The 22153-nt window shown below is 35.1% G+C and overlaps 1 protein-coding gene across 1 annotated transcript in view; it reads right to left on the bottom strand.

Annotated features, from left to right (window-relative positions):
• Positions 1–724: 724 nt before the first annotated feature.
• Positions 725–22153, bottom strand: part of CEP128 (centrosomal protein 128) — a gene marked incomplete at its 3' end in the record, with an annotated part of 122417 nt that continues 100988 nt past the window's right edge. Inside the window, exons 21-24 of the mRNA XM_080344806.1 lie at positions 12632–12709; positions 10850–10963; positions 7075–7183; positions 725–831 (exon numbers count right to left, since the gene is read on the bottom strand). Of these exons, the coding sequence (XP_080200932.1) occupies positions 725–831; positions 7075–7183; positions 10850–10963; positions 12632–12709 (408 nt within the window). The remainder of the gene's footprint in view (positions 832–7074; positions 7184–10849; positions 10964–12631; positions 12710–22153) is intronic.

Here is a 22153-nt window from a genome sequence, read left to right as displayed (position 1 = left end):
GAACTTTTCACAGCCACATAGCAATGCTCGTCAACATGCTTAATGCAGATGGGTGGGATTCAAGTGCTGTTTAGTGCCTTACCAGAGGTCACCTGATAAAACTGTTCTGGTCAGAAGAATAATTCTAAATAGCTGACAACAGATATATGCTGAACCTGAAATCATGATACAAATTCCCACTAATTTTGAGGAAATTTGGTTTTAATATTTATCACTTCTTTCTTAAATGATTGTTGCAAACTGAAGAACCTAAAATCATAAATGTGTCTGCACAGCACTGTACAATGGATCTCACAATAAATATTAGGACAAAGGGCATTTCTGAATATTTTTTCATTATCAATAATGTTATTAAATATTATAAAAAAAACAAACATCAAAACAATTTCTGTGCAGAGGTGAATAAGCTCATAGCAAGATTAATATCATAGGTCTTTCATTTTATAATATTTCCAGAATACAACAAATTTAGATTAGGAGGACTGCAGAAACAAATGCAATAGAATAGCATAATCCCAGAAAACCTTTGATGTACAAGTTCCATAACTTATCACAAGTGTTCATTAGAGTCACTTTTGGTGCTCTTTCATGTAAGTGTTTGGCAAGAGCTGAATCACTAAGGGTGCATCACTCTTATAGCAGATGGAATCACTACTGTTCAAAACCAAAGAAGAGCAGAATGGAATTTACCACAGAGAAAGCTGGTGTGTTTTTGCAAAATGTACTACTGCTTCCCTTTTTCTGTTTGCAGCTTCATGTCACTGCCAGCAACATTAATGGAATCTTCCTTGGTGGCACTTGTATCAAAAGGAACCATTCTTTTCGTAAGTGCTAGAAAGAAATCAGACAAAAAAGTAATTAAATGCTTTCAGAGAAACACATACATTTTGCTGAATTACTAACAATGTTTATATGAAACATATATTTGATTATACAACATAATTTACACAGTAAGTAATATGGTATTAATAAATATTCAATATTCATAATGTTATGGATAGAGAAACGGACTTATTTTTCTAGAGAAACAGATTTTAATTCTGTATAATACAGGCATGGCCAAGATCTTTCTTATACAGAAGAAGAGTATACTGCATTAAAAAAAATAGATAATTCCATTAACATTTCCATTTAATTTCCCAGTATTTTTGTTTAAGACAAAACAAACTACTCAGAAAATTCCTGAAGGAATATCTTTACCGAGAGCATGGACTAAAGTCAACAAGCAACACTGAACAGGTGTTCATAGAATGCCATACTCTGTATGTACCTTTGCCACAGGATGAAGATATAATGATTATTTCTAAACACATTATATTGCATCAAAAACTAGACAATATGAGTTGACAGAAGATCTTATGATAAAGTGCTGGAGGAAAATAATCCAAATAACCAAACATCTAGAAAATATTTAACAAAAGGCAGAAATTAAGGGGAAGAAAGTAGATATCAAGTCACACAACATACCCTTCTTCTAATGGCCTTCTTTATATCATAAGCATGTAAGAAAAGTCACCCTTCCTGACTGTTTCTAATAAATACTCACAGTGTCATTTTTAATAGTCCAGTGAAACTGCAGCAGTATGTAACCAAAGGTTATTTAACAGGGAGCAAGTCTTCACAGTTTAATTACAAGGAGTGATACGTTTTCATCTTCAGAAGGAGAATTGAATCACTGTGTTCAGGATATTAGTAAAACAGTGAGTTATGATTTTTCAGCATAAAGTTTTCAGTATTGGTCCAAAACAATGCCACTTCATGCTCTTTCATCAGTATGTCCTGTGGCCAGTATTGAAAGTAAGGTGAAAAACCAAAATGAAAATTCATTGCTAAACTAAATAAATTTGCATTTTTCAAAACGATGATGTCAAGTTTCCAATCCTGACAAGTTCTTATCCTTGAGCAGCCTTGGAAGGTTTTTTTATAGAATGATGTCCCACAGGATTAGGATGTTACAATGTCTTCTTACTTTTAATTAACTTACTTATTTATAAATGTCAATATAAATTGTCTTAAGAACTTATGAAAAAGTATGCATAGAAGGATAAAGACAGACATTAGCATACACTGAAGGAGTTAATTGTTATGACAATAAAAACAGCATTCAGGACAATCTGGTTTTATCTAAGCATTATATCATTCCTACTATATATCATGTTGACACATGAGAGTTGTGGAGCACCAGAGCAAAAGGGTCACAGAAGACTGCGGTCCCAGCTACAGAAGTTGGGAAAAATGGTGGCTATTGTCTTTTCCATCAAGTCACAGCTTATGAAGCCTTGGGACATAAATTCTCAACAACAACAGAAAGCCTGAAAGCCATGTGGCTTCTGGGAAAACATCCAGATTAAAACCTTGCAGTGATGAACTGTACAAAGGGAAAGGCAGGACTCAATTCACAAAGCTAATGCAAAACTTGTGTAACTCTAGGGACCTTTCTAATATAAAATCCAAGAAAAATAAAATGGCCATGAAAACAATTTCTGGAGATTATTCTTTAGATAACAACTAGTGGTGACTTCTTAAACCAGCTGTTTTGGTCTGATAATAATACAGACTGCAAACCATGTCTAATGAATGCTTCCTTGTATAAATTATTTTCTCAGTTAAACCTCTTCCTTTCTAAGAAAATGGGTATAGAAATAAAAGCTCATTCCCACAGGATCTTTAAAGTAGTTTGTAATGGAAAAGCTGTTATAACTGTAGAAATTATACCAGAAACGTGAAGATTAGACATAAAACTGAACGTTCATGTTAATTACTTTTCCTTTTAACTGCCTGCTGCATTGGCAACTTTTTACTAAATATATATGGAAGCAGATTGCTGTTTCCCTATTTATTTTTTTATACTTTTTACCCCTCTTTCTTTAATAAATTTTAAACTTAAATCCCAGGATCCCCCACACAGGTAAATTAAATTCTATCAAATATGTCTGCTCTCCTCCCTGGTGCTCTCTACAACTCATAAGAGATCCAAATTGGGAAGGAATCTTCTAGTACTACTTACTGACTCTATAATTTGTAAGGTTTCCTGAATTTAAGAGAGATGGAGTAGGGAAACATGAAATCACAAAGGCTTGGAAACTGTTCCAAAAGGTAAATAAAAAGTTCACTCTTCTGTTTCTGAAGCAATAAGGAGACAAATTAGTCACAGAAAACAGGTGATGACTTTTTTAGGTAGATTTATTAAAAGCTACAGGAGGTCTGGGAGCAAAAGAACTCAAATTATGCTTTGCTGTCAAAGTCTTAAATTATAATTAATTAATATAATTACTGGAATTAAAAGTTCATGGTGTTTATGAGACTAACGTGACTGAGGTAGCCAATTTTATCATTTGCCACTCACTGGCAATTACAAGAAAAGCTCCTTAATGTTAATACCACTGCAGAATTGTTACTGTCCTCAAGAACTATAGCAACAACTTCAAAAGACACATTTGACAGATGGAGATCAGATTCAGCGTAAAGGTAAAACATACAGGCACTAGCCAAAGTCTGTGAAGTAATTCAAATACTTTAGTGCCATAAGGTATCAGAGACATCCACAATGGGCTGCGAAAGATGATGGGACTTATGGGAAACCTCTGCCTTCCAGAATGACAGCTAGAAGCATACTCTAAGACATCGAAAATAATATCAGGTGTCTTCAATGGGCACCTGACTTACTCTCGTACTTATTAAGCATAAAGAACATATAATAGCATTAACTCTTAGGAGAAAAGAATCAGCAAAGTGAGAAATTAAGAACACCATCTTCATTCTATCAGAGTGAAATAAACACACGGATAGAAAAAATGCTCTATGCTTACTTCTCTGTTTAAACAGAATTTTATAGAATACAAGTAAGAAACTAAAACTCTGAATATCTTTGTATCCAGTTCCTTTCACTTAAAAACAAATAGGAGAAGGTAAAATGCATTCACTGTTTTCTTACTTTTTGCCTTTTAAAAAAATATTTTTTTTAAATAGCTCTTTACCATCTGTGCAAAAGAATAAAACTCACAACAGTCTCAGCACAATTCTAGGATTTGGAAAATATTAAATATGAAAATCAGCTTAATTTAAAATGTGGAAAATACCTTCCTAAAAGTTTTAAGCAAGAAAAAAGAAATGATCCCTCAGTCATGCCCTCAACACGGTTTCAAAAGCAGTCTTCATCAAATGCTGAAGACTCCAAATATTTTATATTTATCAACATTGAATCACTATTGTCTTTCGTTCACCACTTTTTGAACTCCAGAAAGCCTAGTGCTGGTAAAAACTGTTGAATCAGAGAATAATTATCCAGAACTGGTTCATCAGATTGGTACTGAGGTCATCCCCTGCAACTCTACTGGACCTGTTGTTCACCTCTTTCCTCCCTCACAATAGAAATATTAGAAAAGATCCCTTTCAAGGGCTCATTTAGTTTATGTCTTTGCAAAGAATGCGTACCAAGGACTGCAACCTTAAGAGGATATAGTTTGATATGAGCATCTTTTCATAAGGAGTATGAGAGAATGATTCATATTTACCACCACTATTCAGAGTAAACTACTGAAATAGAAAAGACAAAGGTTTAATCCTACTACCAGGCTCCTACCCTAACATTAAGTCCCACTAATGCTATAAAAAATGATGTGGTTAATTGTGATTACTTTTAAATCTTGAAAGATAATAATATTTAAGCAAAGTAATAATAATGACATGACTACATACACTTCAATGTTTTTCCTAAAGCAACCTTCCTGTTCCCAATAATAATAGTTTCCTGTGTCAGGAAGGCCCCTGTGAAAGATAATCCATGTTTTATCCAAACAGCAATACAATCGTGCTTCAGTTTCAAAACCGCAAACCACCAACATTATGTCACTCATTTGCAAGGTTGATCACTTTAAGCATTTTTAAGTCACCGGTACTTATTCCATCAAATTCAATGCTCTTTGCTCTTTCCTTTATTTCCTTTATTCCATATACTAATCAGTCTTTAAAAAAAAAAAAAAATCTACTTTTCTAACATCACTATTCCTTAATTGCCTCATTTAGCCACACATTAGAAAAATATGGCAAGAAGGTGACTGAAATTTGCTCTAATATGTGAGGACCTCAAAAACAGAAACTGAAAGCAGATATTGAAATTGCATCTGTACCATGTAAAACTCCAAGATTAAACTGCAGCCTACTCAATTTCTTGGCCTGTTTTTACTTGTGTTATATATGTAATGTTCACAGATGTATTCTTCTCTATTCCTTTCACTTGTTTTATTTTGTCCTATAACCCTTAAAGAGTGTTTGCAGGGGCATACTCTTTGCAAAATGTCTTTGCTATGCCAAGGGGTTTAAGGAAGAATAAAAGACTAAAGAATCAAATTTATTCACTTTACCTCTTAGTCAGTAATGTGTTCCTTGAGCAAACCTGCTTCATCATTAACTTGCGTCCTGCATCTCTACTCTTACCTATTGCACTTACCCAAGAGTGCCACTTCCCACACCACGTTCCCACCTAAGTGTACCCTACTTGCAACACCTGCAGTTTCTCCATACATTTTGTAACACCTTCCTCCCCTAAGTGGAATAGAGAAAGCTGTAGCTGTTTTTAAGTTCTACATATGAGCTGGCCAATACACAAGGTACTGCCTATATAGCCAGCAGATCAAATAGAAGATGTATTTGAGCACAGGGTGGAACTTTTCTTCTGTTGTGGTAACTAATTGGGTCTTTCTTCTAAAGCAACTGCTGATTTTCATGAAATCTGTAATAACTTACTTGTCTTTGAGAACTCAATTCTGACAGTTTTAACTGAAATTTGCTGTATTGTTCATAAGTTATTATAGGAAAAATTAAAGACAGATGGTATGATCAAATGGATCCTATTTCTCTGACAACTGTCTAAAATTGATTAAAAGTACTAAAGTAACTAAAGTCCTAGCAAGTTCCATTCAGGTTAAGCAATATAAAGATATTGTAATACTTTAGGAACATTTATGCTGAACATTTAAATTTCAGTGAGTTTTTGCAGTGGGATCACAGAGTTGCTGAGGTTGGAAGAAATTGCTGGAATACAACTAGTCCAACATGCCTGCAAGGTATGGGTTATTTCTTTTCTGTACCCCAACCAGGCTGGGCTGTACTTGGCCTTGCAAGGCTTTGACGGAAATGAGGCCAGGGAACATGGAAAAAACATCTGAGTCAGGGCAAACTGTTCCCAAAGTACAGATGAGATGGAGGTATTTACTCTTACGCTTTGTTCCCACTATTGGTTTTTCAGTATGCTCTGCAAAAAGATACTAATCACAAATGGCAGATTTTGAAAGGAAAAGAAACCAATCATCTTTAACCTCATCAGATCAAGTCAGGACTTACTGGAGATGAGCAGTAATGCACTGCAGTACTCATTCTAAGATGCAAAGGTCTGAAAGTACAATGAAGCCTGAAATTGGACTTTCCATTACATAAAATGCAACTTAGTGAATAGATTCCCAGCACACAAACTGGCTGTATTGAAAAGAAATGGAAGGTGATGCCATTCTGAAGAAAAGTATTCTGACACTCCTGTAAAGGTGTGCTTGTACCAGATAAAGATCTAATATGTCCTCTCCTACTGAGCAGTTACTAGCTGTATCAGAGATCCCATAACTTTTCATGACCACAAGCTGTATATGCACTAGAAGACAGAAAGAATAGTTAAAAACAACTATTGAAGCAGAAGCAAAATTAGTGAATTCAGCTTCCACTGGCACAAAAGCATAAGACCAATTGGTACAAATGAAAGCTGAGGGTGTCTCTTTGGCCCTTGAAAAGATATACAGCTTACACAGGTATGATTCTTCATGCAGAGATTCAGAATCCAAATGCAACCTTCTTTTTTTTTTGACATATGTTTGGATGACAAAGAGAATATATTGTATTTCCCAGTTAAGGAAGAAAGAAAAAAAGGGGCATCTAAAGCTATTATAAAACACAGGAGGACTCTTAAGATGGCTCTAGCATTTTTTGTTGAAAAGTAGAATATCTCACTCTCTCAAGTAAGACAGCTTTACAAGAGGAGAATACATTACTTGTGGATTTTTTTTTTTCCTGTGAAACAATACTTACAACCTGAATCTGAGAGCAGTGAGCTGGACAAAAAGCTGTTTTGAGTTCGCCAACTGGAAGAGGGAGCAGCCACTTCTATATCAGAAATTTCAGCATCCATTTTCACGTCCTATGGCAGCCACATAGAAATAATTTTTCTCTGTTAATATCAAGAAGTTGTAAACTTTAACAAAAAACATACACTAGCGAACATACAGGTATATGCTGTGATTTCACACATGCTGGAAAATACTGATTTGAATTCCCAGAATTCTAAGTACTGCAGTTAGGTTCAAATTAATTTGCTTGTGAATTTCATGCCCACTTCATCACTACAAAATCTTTGGAAAAAACTGCTTTGCCTTGAGAAAAGCACTGGGAGCACTGCAAGTTTTTGTCACTACAGAAAGTTGCAAAAATGCTCTATTTTCCTGTCTATATCATATCCACGGTTCAGGGAGAAGCATAGCGGCAGGACAGACATCAGTGGATGATTAATTCCTCGTCAATGAATGGTCCACATCAATTCACTGAAGTTCCACAAGTAAGTAGTAATAAAAATTAAATCAATTTTCCCTGCCACTGAGGAAACTCAAACTTCTTTGATTTCTCATATCAAAATACTTTTAGTTGCTTTTCCATATTTTCTGTTAAATGATTAAATAAAGCCTGAAGTACAATGCTGCTATTTACTGTGAGACGCATACAGTATAGCTTTTTGGTGAGTAAAGTCATTTGGTATATAAGCTTTAAAAAAAATCATCTTCAAAAAGGTCATTTAAACAAAAATCTCTGTAAATCTGTATTAGCACTGCTGCAAGTAGTCCCCAGTGGCAATACCTTCCAAAATAAGATAAGAAGCTTGGCTTGGTATCCAAATTACTCAGTTTCTTGAAATGAGAAGAGATAATGCACAAATTCATCGGTTCATGAAAATACTCAGTTTTGCTACTGAACTCTTATCATAAAGTGCCTCAGGGAATTTTGTTAAAACATCTTGTGATTTATAATTCATGCTGATACTAAGATTTGAAAACTAAAAGAAAACAAAATAAAATTCAATATTAATTTAGAGACAGAATGAGCTTTTGTCCTGTCACTGAAGAAGGATTTACTCCTATTAAGACTAATGGGAATTATACATATTAATCCCCTTATGTGCTGATGAGAGGCTTAATACCTTAAGGGTACATAGCACAATAGCAACTTTTAAAGAATAAAAAAAGGTTTTGTCTTTTCATTCTGCTTCCAGAAATTTTATCTTAGAAGAGATCTTTCAAACAAGTAAGGTGCTTCTACCAGCATCTACAATGCACAATGGCTTTCTCTTCACAGAAATTTTAACTTACATAAAATACCTTTCCTCATGCATGCTGTGCTTGACTAGATGGTCAGTTGTTCGTGGCAGGGAAACTGTCCTAAAATATTTGCATTTACCTATCATATTTGCCTTTTGTTTTCTAACTTTCTCCTTTGTTTTTGCTTCAGTTTGTATTCTCTGTTATTTATTTTATTTTTATACATTATATTTACCTTCTTTTTCCCCAGTTTCTTCTTTATCTACTATTACTTAGCCCTTTCTTAACAGAAAAATCACTGTTGTTGTACTTGATAGTATTCTGCCAGCCACTGGCCTCCTTTATTTCTGGAAATCTTACATTTTAGCACATACAAATAGCAATTTTGATTTTTCTGGGCTTCTAAGCAACACATATTTTACAGTCGTCTGACAAGACTACAGAATAGTGAAAAGATTGAGTAGGGACAAATGAAATAAGGGAGGGAGGGAGGAAGGAAGGAAGGAACGAAGGAACGAAGGAACGAAGGAGGGAAGGAGGGAAGGAAGGAAGGAAATTGCTTTTAGAGTAACATTTGACTTTGGTTTCATTTTTGCTTCTTAAAATGAAAAGAGACTAGGGCACAGGATTAGATAATGTTTAAAGAAGTATAGTACAAGAAAGGCTAGAAAGCAGATCATAATAGAAGAGAAAGATTAATTACACAAGTCGTTTTATCTCAAATTGTCAATGTAAAAATTATACAAGAACTCCCGTTTTTTTTAAACATGCATTTTCTTATCATCTACCAAATACCTGTCTACTTTGTATTGCAGTAATATTACATTGTGTTCAGAGCATGAGACAAAACTATTAGAAAGAATTAACTTTGATATCCTCAAGCCTACGCTCTTCGCTCTTTCAACCAATCGATTTTAGAGACTCCCGATTGAGAAACAGTAAAATAAAAGAAAAACAAAATAGATCATTTGAGTTAGTTCCAAGGGAGGGTAAGAAAGGCAAGCATTAAAAAGGGGTTTTTTTAGACTAAGCTAGCCTGATCACTGAAATCAGATTAGCAACTGCCTGTTACTTGGTTTTGAACATTTTGTTCTATTCGTAACAGCCGTGACAGCAGACAGTACAGTATGTCATGCAAAAACCCAATTAGGCCTGACTAAATGGAAGCCATTAAATGTTCCTTGTTGTCTAAAGAAAGAGGAAAATAGAGCTAGAATCAGCTTTATACTGGATTCTGAATAGACAGTTCAAATCATGCAAGCTCAGTAAGCTCAGTCAGCTGAGTACAATATTATACCCTACTGTCAGCTGATTACATTCCACTTACTTTTTCAATGTTTTCCAAATTTCAATGGCTACTGAATTAGTAACTCTTATGTGAAGGCAACAGAAATTAAAGAAATTGAAGATTATCATTATCAACAGACCAAAAGTGAATCTGACCTGTTTCTTCCTTTCAGTTCTTTCTTACAGAAGAGCAACATGGCTTTTTCAAGTAGCTTAATACCTTCTTCTTATAACAGCAACTTACTAAGATAAAATAATCTGTATTTATTTTACCTTTTCCATTTTTTAAAAGACTTACAGGTAAGTATGTCCTCATTTTACAGAAGGAAGACTGCTATGGAGGAGGTGGGGAACACAAACAGTACTTTGATATATAGTGAGCGATCCTAGATTTTGAGCTTGACTGCTTAGACACACTAGTAAGATTCATTGCAAGTGAATCTTGATTTGATTGTGCTAAGCACCAGAAACACTAGCATGGCTCTTCAGTGCTGATCACTTATTTCAACAGCATCCATAAGAAATTGTGGTTCTGCTAAAGGAAGCTGCTACCATTCTGTCATGCAGTGAGAAGTGATATGACAATGAACAAGCCAATATGAAGAGAAAGAAAGTGTGTTAACAGCTGGAAAGGTGAAATCATTACAGGTAAATGTTTCTAAACAAGAGCCCTGGATTTGTACTGCAGGGAGTCAGGAAATCATGCTTAGCCCTGAGAGACCTCTAGCAAATTACTTCCCCTCTGTGTGCCTGGATCTCGTTTATGTATGAAGTGTATCTTTTGTAAAGACGTAAAGATCAACCACTGAAAAATCACTATACATGATCTACAAATTAATCATCCCTTAATGGAGGAAACAGGTTCTATATTTATCTTTTCCATGAAAGGACAAAGCAAAATTGAACAAATCAGTCAAAAAATTGCTGCAGACAGCAATTTGACAAAGCAGGTAAGCGCTTGAGAGTAGCAAGATACAGTAAGACATTTTTCTGCAACATCTTAAAGATTTTTTTTAAAATATCCATGGCATTTTACAGTGAAGACAACATTTCTGTCATCAAGTTTTATATCTGTCATGGTAGCTACCTAAAACAGAAACATTCCTGTGTGATTCTAGTCTGTGTTTGTACTGGGAGTTAATATACATCAAATAAGCTTACATTGCTGATTAAAAGTAATAGAGAAACAGAAGTGGAATACACACACATACCTTGAATTTTGGGGCTCTCTGTTTTGAATCTTCCAGTTGTTGCTTTAGAGAACTCACTATTTCTTTATACTTTGCATACCTTTCCTCAATTATCTCCCTTCGGCAATGGGACTCCTAGAAATGCATTGAAAGATCTAAATTATTTTGAAATGTGAAAAGCTGTTAATAAATGTTGGCTGGATACTATAAACACATGTATCAGGAAGGATTTTCAATACAGTAAGAGTGAATTGATTACTAACTTTCAGAGGTTGGAGTGCAGGGGCCACATGAAAGCATAACATTCTGTACAGAAAAGTAACATTAAGATGAAAATAGGTTAAAATGTGAACAGCCTCATCCTTAATTGGTGAATGACTTCTTGTACAACTACCACACAACTTTTGAGGTGTTACCAAAGATTTACTTTTTCTTTCTTTCTCTCTTCTTATGAAAACACTGAGGGAAGGACTACCAGTGGAAAGCAATGGATGGCCTTGAAATACTTCATTCATGCCTACCACTTCAGAGTAAAATATGCTATTGTACAAAAAAAATAAGTGTATTATTTTCAAATAGAAGAATTAATGAAACTCCGAACTGGCGTCATTCTCACAGGTAAGGTATAAAGATTAGCTCTATTGAATAATAAATGGAAAAATTATAACTTAAACAATACACAGTTGTTGGCAGAGACTTAGCTTAAGAAAACAGTCTTTAAAAAACTTCATCAGAGAGAAGGACAGAGCTCAAATTAAACCAAAATATTTGGGTTCCAATCTCAGGAATGTTGGCTAAGTGATAACTACAGCAAACCAGAAAATTACAATGTCATTTTGTAGTAATGTTAAGCAAGAGAGTGCAAGTGTGAAGGAGACTGAAGAATCCCCACATTCAAGCTTCTGCTTTGCCTGAGAACAGAATTTTTTCTTTAGCAGTGTGAAACCATTGGAAACAGAAGGCAAATGTCAACCTCTCTGAAAGTAAAAAGCTCTTCTGGGGATACCTGGAATGTGAAATTAAGACTATACATTTCAGCAATATTTTCCTTAAAAACCCCCAAACATTTCAATCAGCATTTGTGTTCCTACCTCTGTGGATGATAGCAATAAAATAGTGTACAATTTTTAACACATCACCTCGTGCAAGAACACTTAAAATAAAAAATGTTCCAAACAAGCATTTTTTATGACTATCTCAGTATGAGTAATTCTACATAGCAAATAAAATGCACAACATTATGCATTTGTTGATAGCCACTTAATATCTAATTTGACGCTTATCACTCTTGACAGTATTCCATCACTACTGTCAATATGTCCCATTATATTCAAACACATACATCTTGATTTTACAGTGATACTGGGAAAATAAGTGGCAATTATTTGCATTATGTCAAAACAACAACAACAACAATCTGTAAAGGTCACCCATTTCCACTCATTACTTTAAATATTGAAATAACTGCATAATTTATTTCATTACAAAATTTTCATTTTTAACAAGCAATAACAGAATTTGCCACTCAATACAAATATTCTGAAGCAGTAAACAGGACTTAATCTATTATGCCCAGTTAGCAATGTTTTCTTACATTATGGAGCACCTCAGCAGTGCTACTTATTAGGGATAAATCAATAAATTTAAAAAAATCTGTATAAACATGAAAAAAAATTCAGTATGTTTTTCTCTACATAATATGTACATATATGATTTTAAATATCTGATTAACCAATTTATCCATACATTAATTAACCAAAATATTTTAGAACTACTGAAAGAGTCAAATAAATTCTTTCTCACTCCAATATCCTTTAAATCTTCTAACAGGCTCAGTTTCTCAGGAACAGACTCCAGATGGTCTAAAGCTACTCGAGTACTCTAAAGAACAGAAGATAAAACACAAAAATTAATCAATTCTTCCAGACATCTCAAACATTAAAAATCTATTACATATATGGATATATGGAAACAAGTTCATAGGTATATACGTGTCTGTAAATTAAACAGGTCAACACTAAACAGGCTGTTAAGGAAAAAGGGCAAAATAAAGCTCAGAGCAGTTTCCTTAACTTGAATCTCCATGGATAGTTGCCAGTTTATTGAGCAGAACAATACTTATTTACAAATTCGGAGTTTATGTATCCTTCAGAATGAAAATTTCTTTTATTGCACTTCAGGGAGTAAAGTACATTTAACAAAAGTACAAGTCTATACTCACAATGTTTACATCTTTGCAGTTAAATACAAAACAGAAATCTGTTGTGTTGTGTTTTGTTTTGTTTTTTTTTCTCTGAGTATAAATACATGCAGTTAGCACTTAGCTAAATATAGAACAATCAAATTTTGTATTTTTGGTTTAGACATACGGTATGTATTGCTGAAAGATGAATTACCGCTCTAGAGAGAGTTAGAATTGGACTCAACAACAAGATCTCACCTGCACACCAGGGAGAAAAAAAAAAATCCAGTTTATAGCATGATGCAAAGAACTGAAGAAAATGAGTATCACGTTTTGGGTTTTGTGCACAGGTGAAGTTAGTTGGTCATGCATAACAAGTAGTGTTGCCCCATAAGCCAGAATCTCTGGAGCTTCACAAAGGCTGCCCTCCTATTATTTGCTAAAGAGCAAGCAGAAACAGTACAGTTTGTACTTTCTGAACAACAGTTGGTATTGCCTTCACAATTCTATAAATCACACTTCTTTGGATAAGGTTCCATTAATGTGGTATGCAACCTGCCAGTAATAGGCTTCATTAACCATACTACTGCCTTCGCAATCAATAAAATTCAACAATCCTGATGTCAAATATCATTATGCTGTAAAGTCTGTGCAAAGTGAATTAACTTGCCCTTAACTACAAAAGCTCTGTTACCAGTCTTGGAAAGTCTCAATCTGACCAACATGAAAAACATCCCATTTAAATCCCAGACTTAAAACCTGAAGAGACTAAAACCTTCAGTCACACCAGGATAAGAAAAACCAGTGGGAACCTCTCAGTACAAGTGCAGTCTACTCCAAAAAGCTGTGTTTCGTACCATGTAACGCTCCCTGACAACCTTCAAAAGCAACCCAATGAGTCAAAACTGTAATAGCATTCTACACTGGGTAAATAAACCACAAAACGTCAGTAGTACTAGCACACAACAAAAATACCCAACCAATGATTAATTCTGAAGGAACTGTCTACGGGCTTCATTGTTACAAAAAAAGTGTATATCCAGGTAAGTTAATCCTCTAGAGAAGAACATGTTTCTTTAAGAATGTAGCTCATAAGAATACTTCTTTAGTTAAAAATCAATCACATAAAAAATTACTAAAAAACTGAAAAAGGAGGAATAGCAATGAAATGAACTAGCATGTGAGGAGCAGGCAGCTTAGGTAACAATATTGTTTTATTAATATTCTGTTAATAATCACATTACAAATAAATGGATGTTATATCTTGTAATAGGTATACTAATAATTCACTAATAAATTAAATAGCATTATAAGCAACATATATTGTGTATATATATAAAGGAACATAGAAATATTACATATTTACATATGATCATACATTAAGAGCAGTATTATTAAAATTACTATTTATAATGGTGCCATGACTGTCTAGCATCCACAAATCTTTTTTCCTACATGCTGCTATTAATTATATAGACAAAAAGTTACCTGCACAATGAACTAAACAAGCCATTGCGCCTGAAATTTATAGGCAATATTGCAAATTACAATAACATAATACATGTGAAGCCATCATATTTTGCTTTGAACCAACCACTTGCTAGGTTAAGTACACGCTCTCTCATTCTTACACCATAGGAGAGAGTCTACAATCACCCTCTATTCATCTTCTCTCTGCAGCTTTTCATTTTACAGACCTCTTCCCATCTTTCCCATTCATTTATTTTTCAGGCTGAAGAGTGTACCTGGTTCTTCCTCATATGGAAGAATTTTCATGCCTTTGATTGTTATTATGTCTTGTGCAGCCTCTCTAGTTCTGTGTTTAAGGCAGAGAGGGGGACTGAAGAGTGGAGAACCAGGACTGAACAGAGTAACCTCAGTGCAGACACAACATCAATTTAGAAGCAACAATGTCCTATTGTCTGCTTTTTTCCTAACAGCTCCAAACACACAGTTTTTAATACTTGAAGAAATATGCTTTCCATAACAAATGAAGGTCAAGTTTCATAAAACAAAGGGATTCATTTGCATCTCACAGGACTGAACTTGTGACCAATGTTCAGTCCAAATAAACTAAATAAAGTAGTGGGCATGAGACTCTTCTTTTCTGTAATTATATGTATGCAAAAATATAATGTATTTAAGAGTATTTCTTCAATTTTCTGTAATTAGGAAAAAGATGTACTGGCAGTCAATATGCTGAGGATACTAGGGGCTATTTTTATAAAACCACCACCTGGTTAAATCAGTTTTGCAGATATTTGGGTTCTTTTTACTTCTGAGACTAATGAGGTTCAAACAATATCTCCCACCTGCTAGGAATAAACTTTTACCCTTAGACTGTATGCTTCACTAAAAACAGTCTCTTTTACCCCACCACTGCATTCTGCAGAAGGATGCAAGATGAGGTAGGAGAAAAATATTTGGGAATTCCCAAATCTGTCCCATTTTTCAGGATAGTTTCTACTCTTCATACAGCACAGAAGAGAACAAGAATACATTCCAGTCAAAGGTGCTAGAATAATAACAACTCCATTATCATAGGTAAGAGGAAAGAATTTTACAAGAGGTTGGATGAATTGCAGCTTCAAGAACCATAGAAAGAGTAGGAAGCCTACAAAATTGGATAAAAGGATTGACGAGCACAGAATGATATGTTAGATTTCAAGAAGCAGAGGAAGCACTCTTGAAGATGAAACAGAGTAAAACAAAGATTCTTCAGTCATTTAGTGAGAACAGGAAAATAAGGTAAGGTTAATTTAGGTATGAACCCAAAATGAGTACTTTGCCACATTAATTTTGTTAGATTTCCAAAAATGTATAGGAATTATACAAGACTAAATATATGAAGTTATGCCTGAAATATGGGTAAACTACTTCCTGAAATGGGCAGCACTGAGGACACCCAGGTACAAAAAAAGTCCTTAATTGCAACGTTGACAGCCGACCACAGCAAATGCTGGAAAAAGCCTGGAAAGAAGAAAGGTGAATAGTTGTACTGGCTTCCAGTGAATAAAGTATGGCAAATCAGTTTTGCAGAACTCAAAGGCAGAATTAATAAAGGTTATTTCTTCTAACAAGGAAACAGTAATTTCTTCTTCCTTACCTGCTGCATGAGAAAGGAAGGTAAATAGATTTCACACTTAGATAGTAATGTTTGGACAAAATCTAAAACTTATTATATTATCTTCATAAGACATCTTGTATTATAATGTGTAACGTAATTTGCAATCAGGTCTTTTTTATTACTTGCAAAATTCACTAAAGAAGATTTTACAAGGAGAAAGAAAAAATACTTCTCCTGTAATATATCTGGTTCTTTACCAGAAAATAATTACAGAACCTGCATTCATATATTAAAATTAATATGTAAAATTGATTCTTCATATTTTCAGGATGCAATCAGGCAGGTGGTCTACATAGTGCATTTAAAATGTTTTTCACAGATTATAGGGTAGAAATGTTTTTATAGCTATAAAATACTTTTTTTTTTCAAATGCTACTATACATCTCTACTTGAAAGTAAAATTGCCTAGAGGTATCTATCAATCTCTAATATTTCCCTCTTATAAGAATCAAGCATTTCACTTTTACTACAGTAAAGCAGCCTTCATTCATATTTCATGCTTCATTTATAGTGGCCTTATGTTCAACAAAGCATTAATTTTCCACTCCATTAATTTATGATGAGATGTAATGTTTGCTGCTTCTTGCCAGAGTAGCCCCTGTTACTGGTCTGCATGTGTGTTTCTAAGTCTGGGAAATATATGAGAGATATCAGACCCTAAGCAATCCAAAGTTAACTATATGTGAAACAAAATACTGAATCCTAATGTTCAGCAGTCATCGTAGTGTCACACAGATCAGATGGACACATGTCCACAACGTTTTGTACTTTGAACACTAACAACTTCCCTACGCTTTGAGAAATAAAATCCTTCCTCACAGGAAATAACCCCAAAATTGGAATATCCCTCACTCTTCTTGATCGAGCAGAAAATGAAATCATAAATATTTTAAGCTTATGTTATATATTACCTGACACATTTTGCTTAAATATTTTAGTTATGAATTGCAGAAAAATATACCTTTGAGATGTCACAGAGTTGAAATAAAGTTACCTGGGTCACAGGACACATTTCATGTAGTGGCTCCTCAGCATGCTATAAAGTATATTCAATTTACAGCATTTTTTTTTCCAACTACAAAAAGTTTTGCTTTTTTCCCCCCTATTTTAACAAACAAAACATGTGATCTGTTCTCTGCATAAAAGGAACTCAGGCCCTAAGTGTAAGCCCATGCCTGACGCCATCTCATTTTTCAATTCTTTGTCTAAACTGCAATGCCAAGACCTCATTTCAACATTGTCTGTAAATAGCATCAAGGAAAATGCTCATGATCTGTTCTCCCAAAGTGTCTCCTAAATATATCCCCTCTAATTCACATCGTTTTTGGGGAAACAAACAAATGCCTCAGCTAGTCCTCATTAGTGACATTATGAAATGTCATCTTGACAGCAGAAGACGAGCCTTTGAGTTATGTGCATACTCAGTCCTTGTTTTTTTGGTTTCATCAATAACCATGTTGATAAAGGATGATATAGGCTACTTAGATTTCTGAAAGCTTTTATTTTTAGATTCCTAAAATTTAAACCTAACTTCACACGCAAAATTATGGGCTCCAGGCTAACAGCTGCTGCTCAGGAAGTAGACCATGGGGTAATGACACATATTTCCAAGAACTTGCTAACTCAGTGCTCACTCTCCATCAGAAAATCAAAATCAGTACTGAATACAAGCAGAAGAGGAAAAAAAAAAAAAAAAAAAAAAAAAAAAGAAAAATAAAAAGAAAGTCCAACAAGGGCAAGTGCCGGATTTTGCACCTGCAACACGGCAACCCTGGCTGTACATACAGGCTGGGGGACAAGATACTGGGAAGCAGGTCTGAGGAGAAGGATCTGGGGGTTCTGGTCGACAACAAGTTGAACATGAGCCAACAGTGTGTTCTGGCAGCCAAGAGGGCAACCGTGTCCTGGGCGCATCCAGCACAGCATGGCCAGCCGGGCGAGAGAAGTGATTGTCCTGCTCTGCTCTGCGCTGGTGCGGCCTCACCTGGAGCGCTGTGTGCAGATCTGGGAGCCACAGGATAATAAAGATATTAAGTTACTGGAGAGTGTCCAGGAGAGGGCTATGAAGTTGAAGGATTGGGAGAGAAAGCCATAAGAGGAGCAGCTAAAGTCACTGGGTTTGTTCAGCCTGGAGAAGAGTCTAGAGCTTCCTCACAAGAGGAGGAGGGGCAGGCACCCAAATCTTCTCTCTGGTGACCAATGACAGAACCCAAGGGAATGGCAGGAAGATGTGCCAGGGAGAGTTAGGCTGGACATTAGGAAAAGGTTCTTCCCCCAGAGGGTGGTGAAGCACTGGAACAGGCTCCCCAGGGAGGTGTCACAGCCCCAAGCCTGACAGTGTTCAACAAGAGACCGGACAATGCCCTCAGACACATGATGTGAACTGTGGGGTTGTCATATGCAACAACAGGAGTTGAACTCGATGCTTGTGGGTCCCTTCCAACTCAGGACATTCTACGATCCTCTGATAATTATTCCCAAGTATGAATTTACAGTATGTTTGCCTCTTGACTACTGAGTGCAGCTGCAGACCTCTATTTCAGAACCAAAATAGGGAAAGGTCAGAGAAGAGCAACAAGAATGACCAAAGCCACGGAGCACTGTTTCCATGTGAGAAAAGACTAAACACAATGACTCAAAGAACTACGACTTTTCAGCCAGAAAGACAGATGCCTGAGGGGAGAAATGAACAATTTGCATAAAATCAGAAGTCACATAAAGATAGAAAATTTTATATGGGTTTAAGCAGAAAACTGAGCAAGTTCATGAATAAGAAAGACCATGGAAGGGTTCCAAATCCACAGAAACTACATCTGGGTCTGGAAGTCTCTGAGCTTTGAATGGCTGGAATCAGAATGAATGAGTGGGAAGCAAAATATATGTCAGTTCTGTTCATACGCTCTTCCCTAAGCATTTTATTTTGGCCATTGTTGGCAATGTCTATAGCTGGGCTAGACTGACCTTTGGTCTTAACCAGAACAGTTGCTTTTATAGTCTAAAATTCTCACAGTCTTCTGAGTAGTTGGTGAAGTGATTTGAATAGGATAACTCACACGCTAACATTTTCAGGCACGGAAATGTGTGTTTTTTTCATAAAAAGAATGAAAAGAATGGTAGTGATGTGCAAATAAAAACAGGAAAAGAACAAAGCCAAGTTTGTTAGGGGTAATTCAATAAAGAAGGAGGCAACAAAACATGTTGAAGAATGGGAGGGGAGGGTGATGGAAGAGCTTTTAGTTGGTCCACAGAAGTGGTAATTTAATGAAATGCACAGCAACCTCCTAAACATGGATCAAATGCCATATTTGTATCATTAATGACTACACTCTATTCTATTAGAAGAGATTGATTTAGCCGCACAGATAAAATGCAGTGAAGGATGTTAGAAGCACCTGACACAGAGGGCAATTAAGTACTGTTAACTTTTTTCCCAGAAATCAGAAAGCTGTATGCCATAATGCATACGAATAATCCTAAAGAGAGCAATCACATCTGTCTGCTCATTGTTTAAAAGGGAACAGAAGGTCCTGATACAGTGTACTGATGGTACTGATAAGAGGAAGAAAGACCAATTGTACTAATTGAAGCAGTATTAATGACATTTTACTTAAAAACAGTCTCTTCAATAGAGTGCTATTAATCTTGCTGTTTTTAAAATAAAGATTATTTACTTTGAAAAGGGGCGTTCTATGTTTTCACAGAGAATGACACAACAAATTACTCATTTTCCATGACTTCATACAAACACTTTGATGTTTAAACTGCATGTGAACAGTTAATCCTCTTATATTGATGTATTCTTGGTGATAGACTGTTTCATGCTGTCTCAAGGGACAGATCTAAATCAAAATCAGATACACATTTTATTTTCAGTCTCAAAGCTGCAATGCTAAATGCAAATAAATCAAAGCAGGTTTGTATACAGTCCTCCTAAAGTTTGCCTTTATAGTTGACATATTGAAAACACAAACATAAACCAGAAGCCAAACTTCATTGACTTTCAGGTACAGTGGTCCTTTCTGTTCTGAGGTAGGTAAAAACAAATGGCTATCTGTATTGCACAGATATTTTTGAAAATTAGAGCTGACTTAAGTACCAGTTAGCTAATCCCCAAAGAATACTCACAAAAAAATTAAATGCGACTGTAATTTTAACTGACTGCAATGGATGTGAGCAGGCAGTTACTCACAATTCAGATGAAAGATATAATGTTAAAGGTGACCTACAATGACTTATTTTCAAATGGCCTTAGCATGTTGAATACTGAAACAGCAAGAATATGGGGCACCCAGCACATACAAAGGTATCCTTCGCTTTCTCTGTTAACATCTGTAACACTATGCATTGTCAGCTTCTCTCTCCAGCACTAGACTGATCCATCATACACTTCTTTTAATCAGGGTGTCACTATATTAAGAGGTCTGAGGTTCTCTGACTTTCATATGCCAGGTAAACTTCACGATACCTGTGACATCCTGCAATGCAGTACATCATATGTTTAGAGGGAACTTTAAGAGCAAACAAAAAATGTATTTCGTATCTTTATATTCCATGTATACCATTACTCCAATTATACCACTGTTTGATGATTTCAGCACATCAAGAAATCAATTTACCTTTACAAAGATAGGCAACACATAAATGTATCAAGTTACACAATATGCAAGTTCAGTTGTTATTTTTTTCTATACTACATTGTTTCATCAACATTTAACTAGTAAGACTTTTTTTCAACAAAAAGTATACTTATACTAATGAAAAACAAAAGACCTTTGTTAACAAAGCATTGCAAATGTGAAACTAACTGAACTTTTGATTTAGACTCCAGATGTTTTTGTGTGGAGTGGGTGGACCACATTTTAATTAAGAAGGCTTCGTGGATGCTTCCTTTCCTGTTTGCAAAGACATGGACCATTTCTTTTCTCATCCATGAGCATACAACATCTCTGTGGTAACTACAGGAAGTTTTTATATGGAAAAATATTAGGAAAGTATTTCATGAATTTTTGCTTGTTTGATGCATACCAACAGCTGGAAATGTGGAGGAGGCAGTGCAGCTCTTTGGCAAGCCGGCTTTCTGTGAATCATCAACCAGTGCTCCAAGTACTACTGGGGATCCACAGGACTAATTTTTGAGAATCTATTCTTTATCATTTAAGATTTTCATCAGACATCCAGATACTGGAAATTAAAAGAAACATAACACAAGAGGCAGAGTGTGTAAAGTAAAGCAATGTTAGTGGGCTATCTTCAACTTTCTGGAGCTTTGGATGCTAAAAATCGTCACATGTAATTTATGATAATGTTTTGTATGCTAACAGTATTTCACCAAGCCTTCCAGAAAACATCACAAAACTTTAAGTAACACAGCCTTCATGGGAAAGAAGAGATTTCATTCAGTTTTACAGCTGAGAAAAGGTGAAATACAAAGAGAAGTGATTTAACCAAGGATACACAACAAATCAGTGTCAGAGTAGAAAAAATAATTAGGAATTTGGTGTATTGATTTCCCCATTTTAATCAAAAGATGCACAACAAGAGGAAAAAAAAAATCTATGGCAGCATCAATATGTTTGTGTTCATAAGGTTATACCTTGATCAAATGTAAAACATTTTAATATAAAGTGAGGGATCTAGCAGCATACTAGAAACATTTTAGTTAATAGTCTATGGTCAAAATTTATCTTGTTTTCTGATATACAAACGAAACAAAAATGCATGCTATGCCTATCTATGTCTTACTTATCAACTTACAAGCATAGTATATTCTGTGAAAGAACTCATAGATACATATTCTACAGATGAAACGCCAACATTTCTAAAGTGAATCCTACGGATGAAGCACATAGGATCTCTCTTTAAAATTATATTTACATACACATATAATATGTTCCAAAAAAATGGAAGTTAAACTAAGAACTTAAGATTAAAAAAAAATAGATTTATCCTGAGATTTTTACTTTCTCTAATGGAAAAGAGATTTTGGTTTATTAAAATCTGGCAAAAACATTCAATA

Source organism: Nesoenas mayeri (genome assembly GCF_963082525.1).
Source record: "Nesoenas mayeri genome assembly, chromosome: 5".
NCBI lineage: Eukaryota > Metazoa > Chordata > Aves > Columbiformes > Columbidae > Nesoenas > Nesoenas mayeri.
This window is presented reverse-complemented; position numbering and strand designations above follow the sequence as displayed.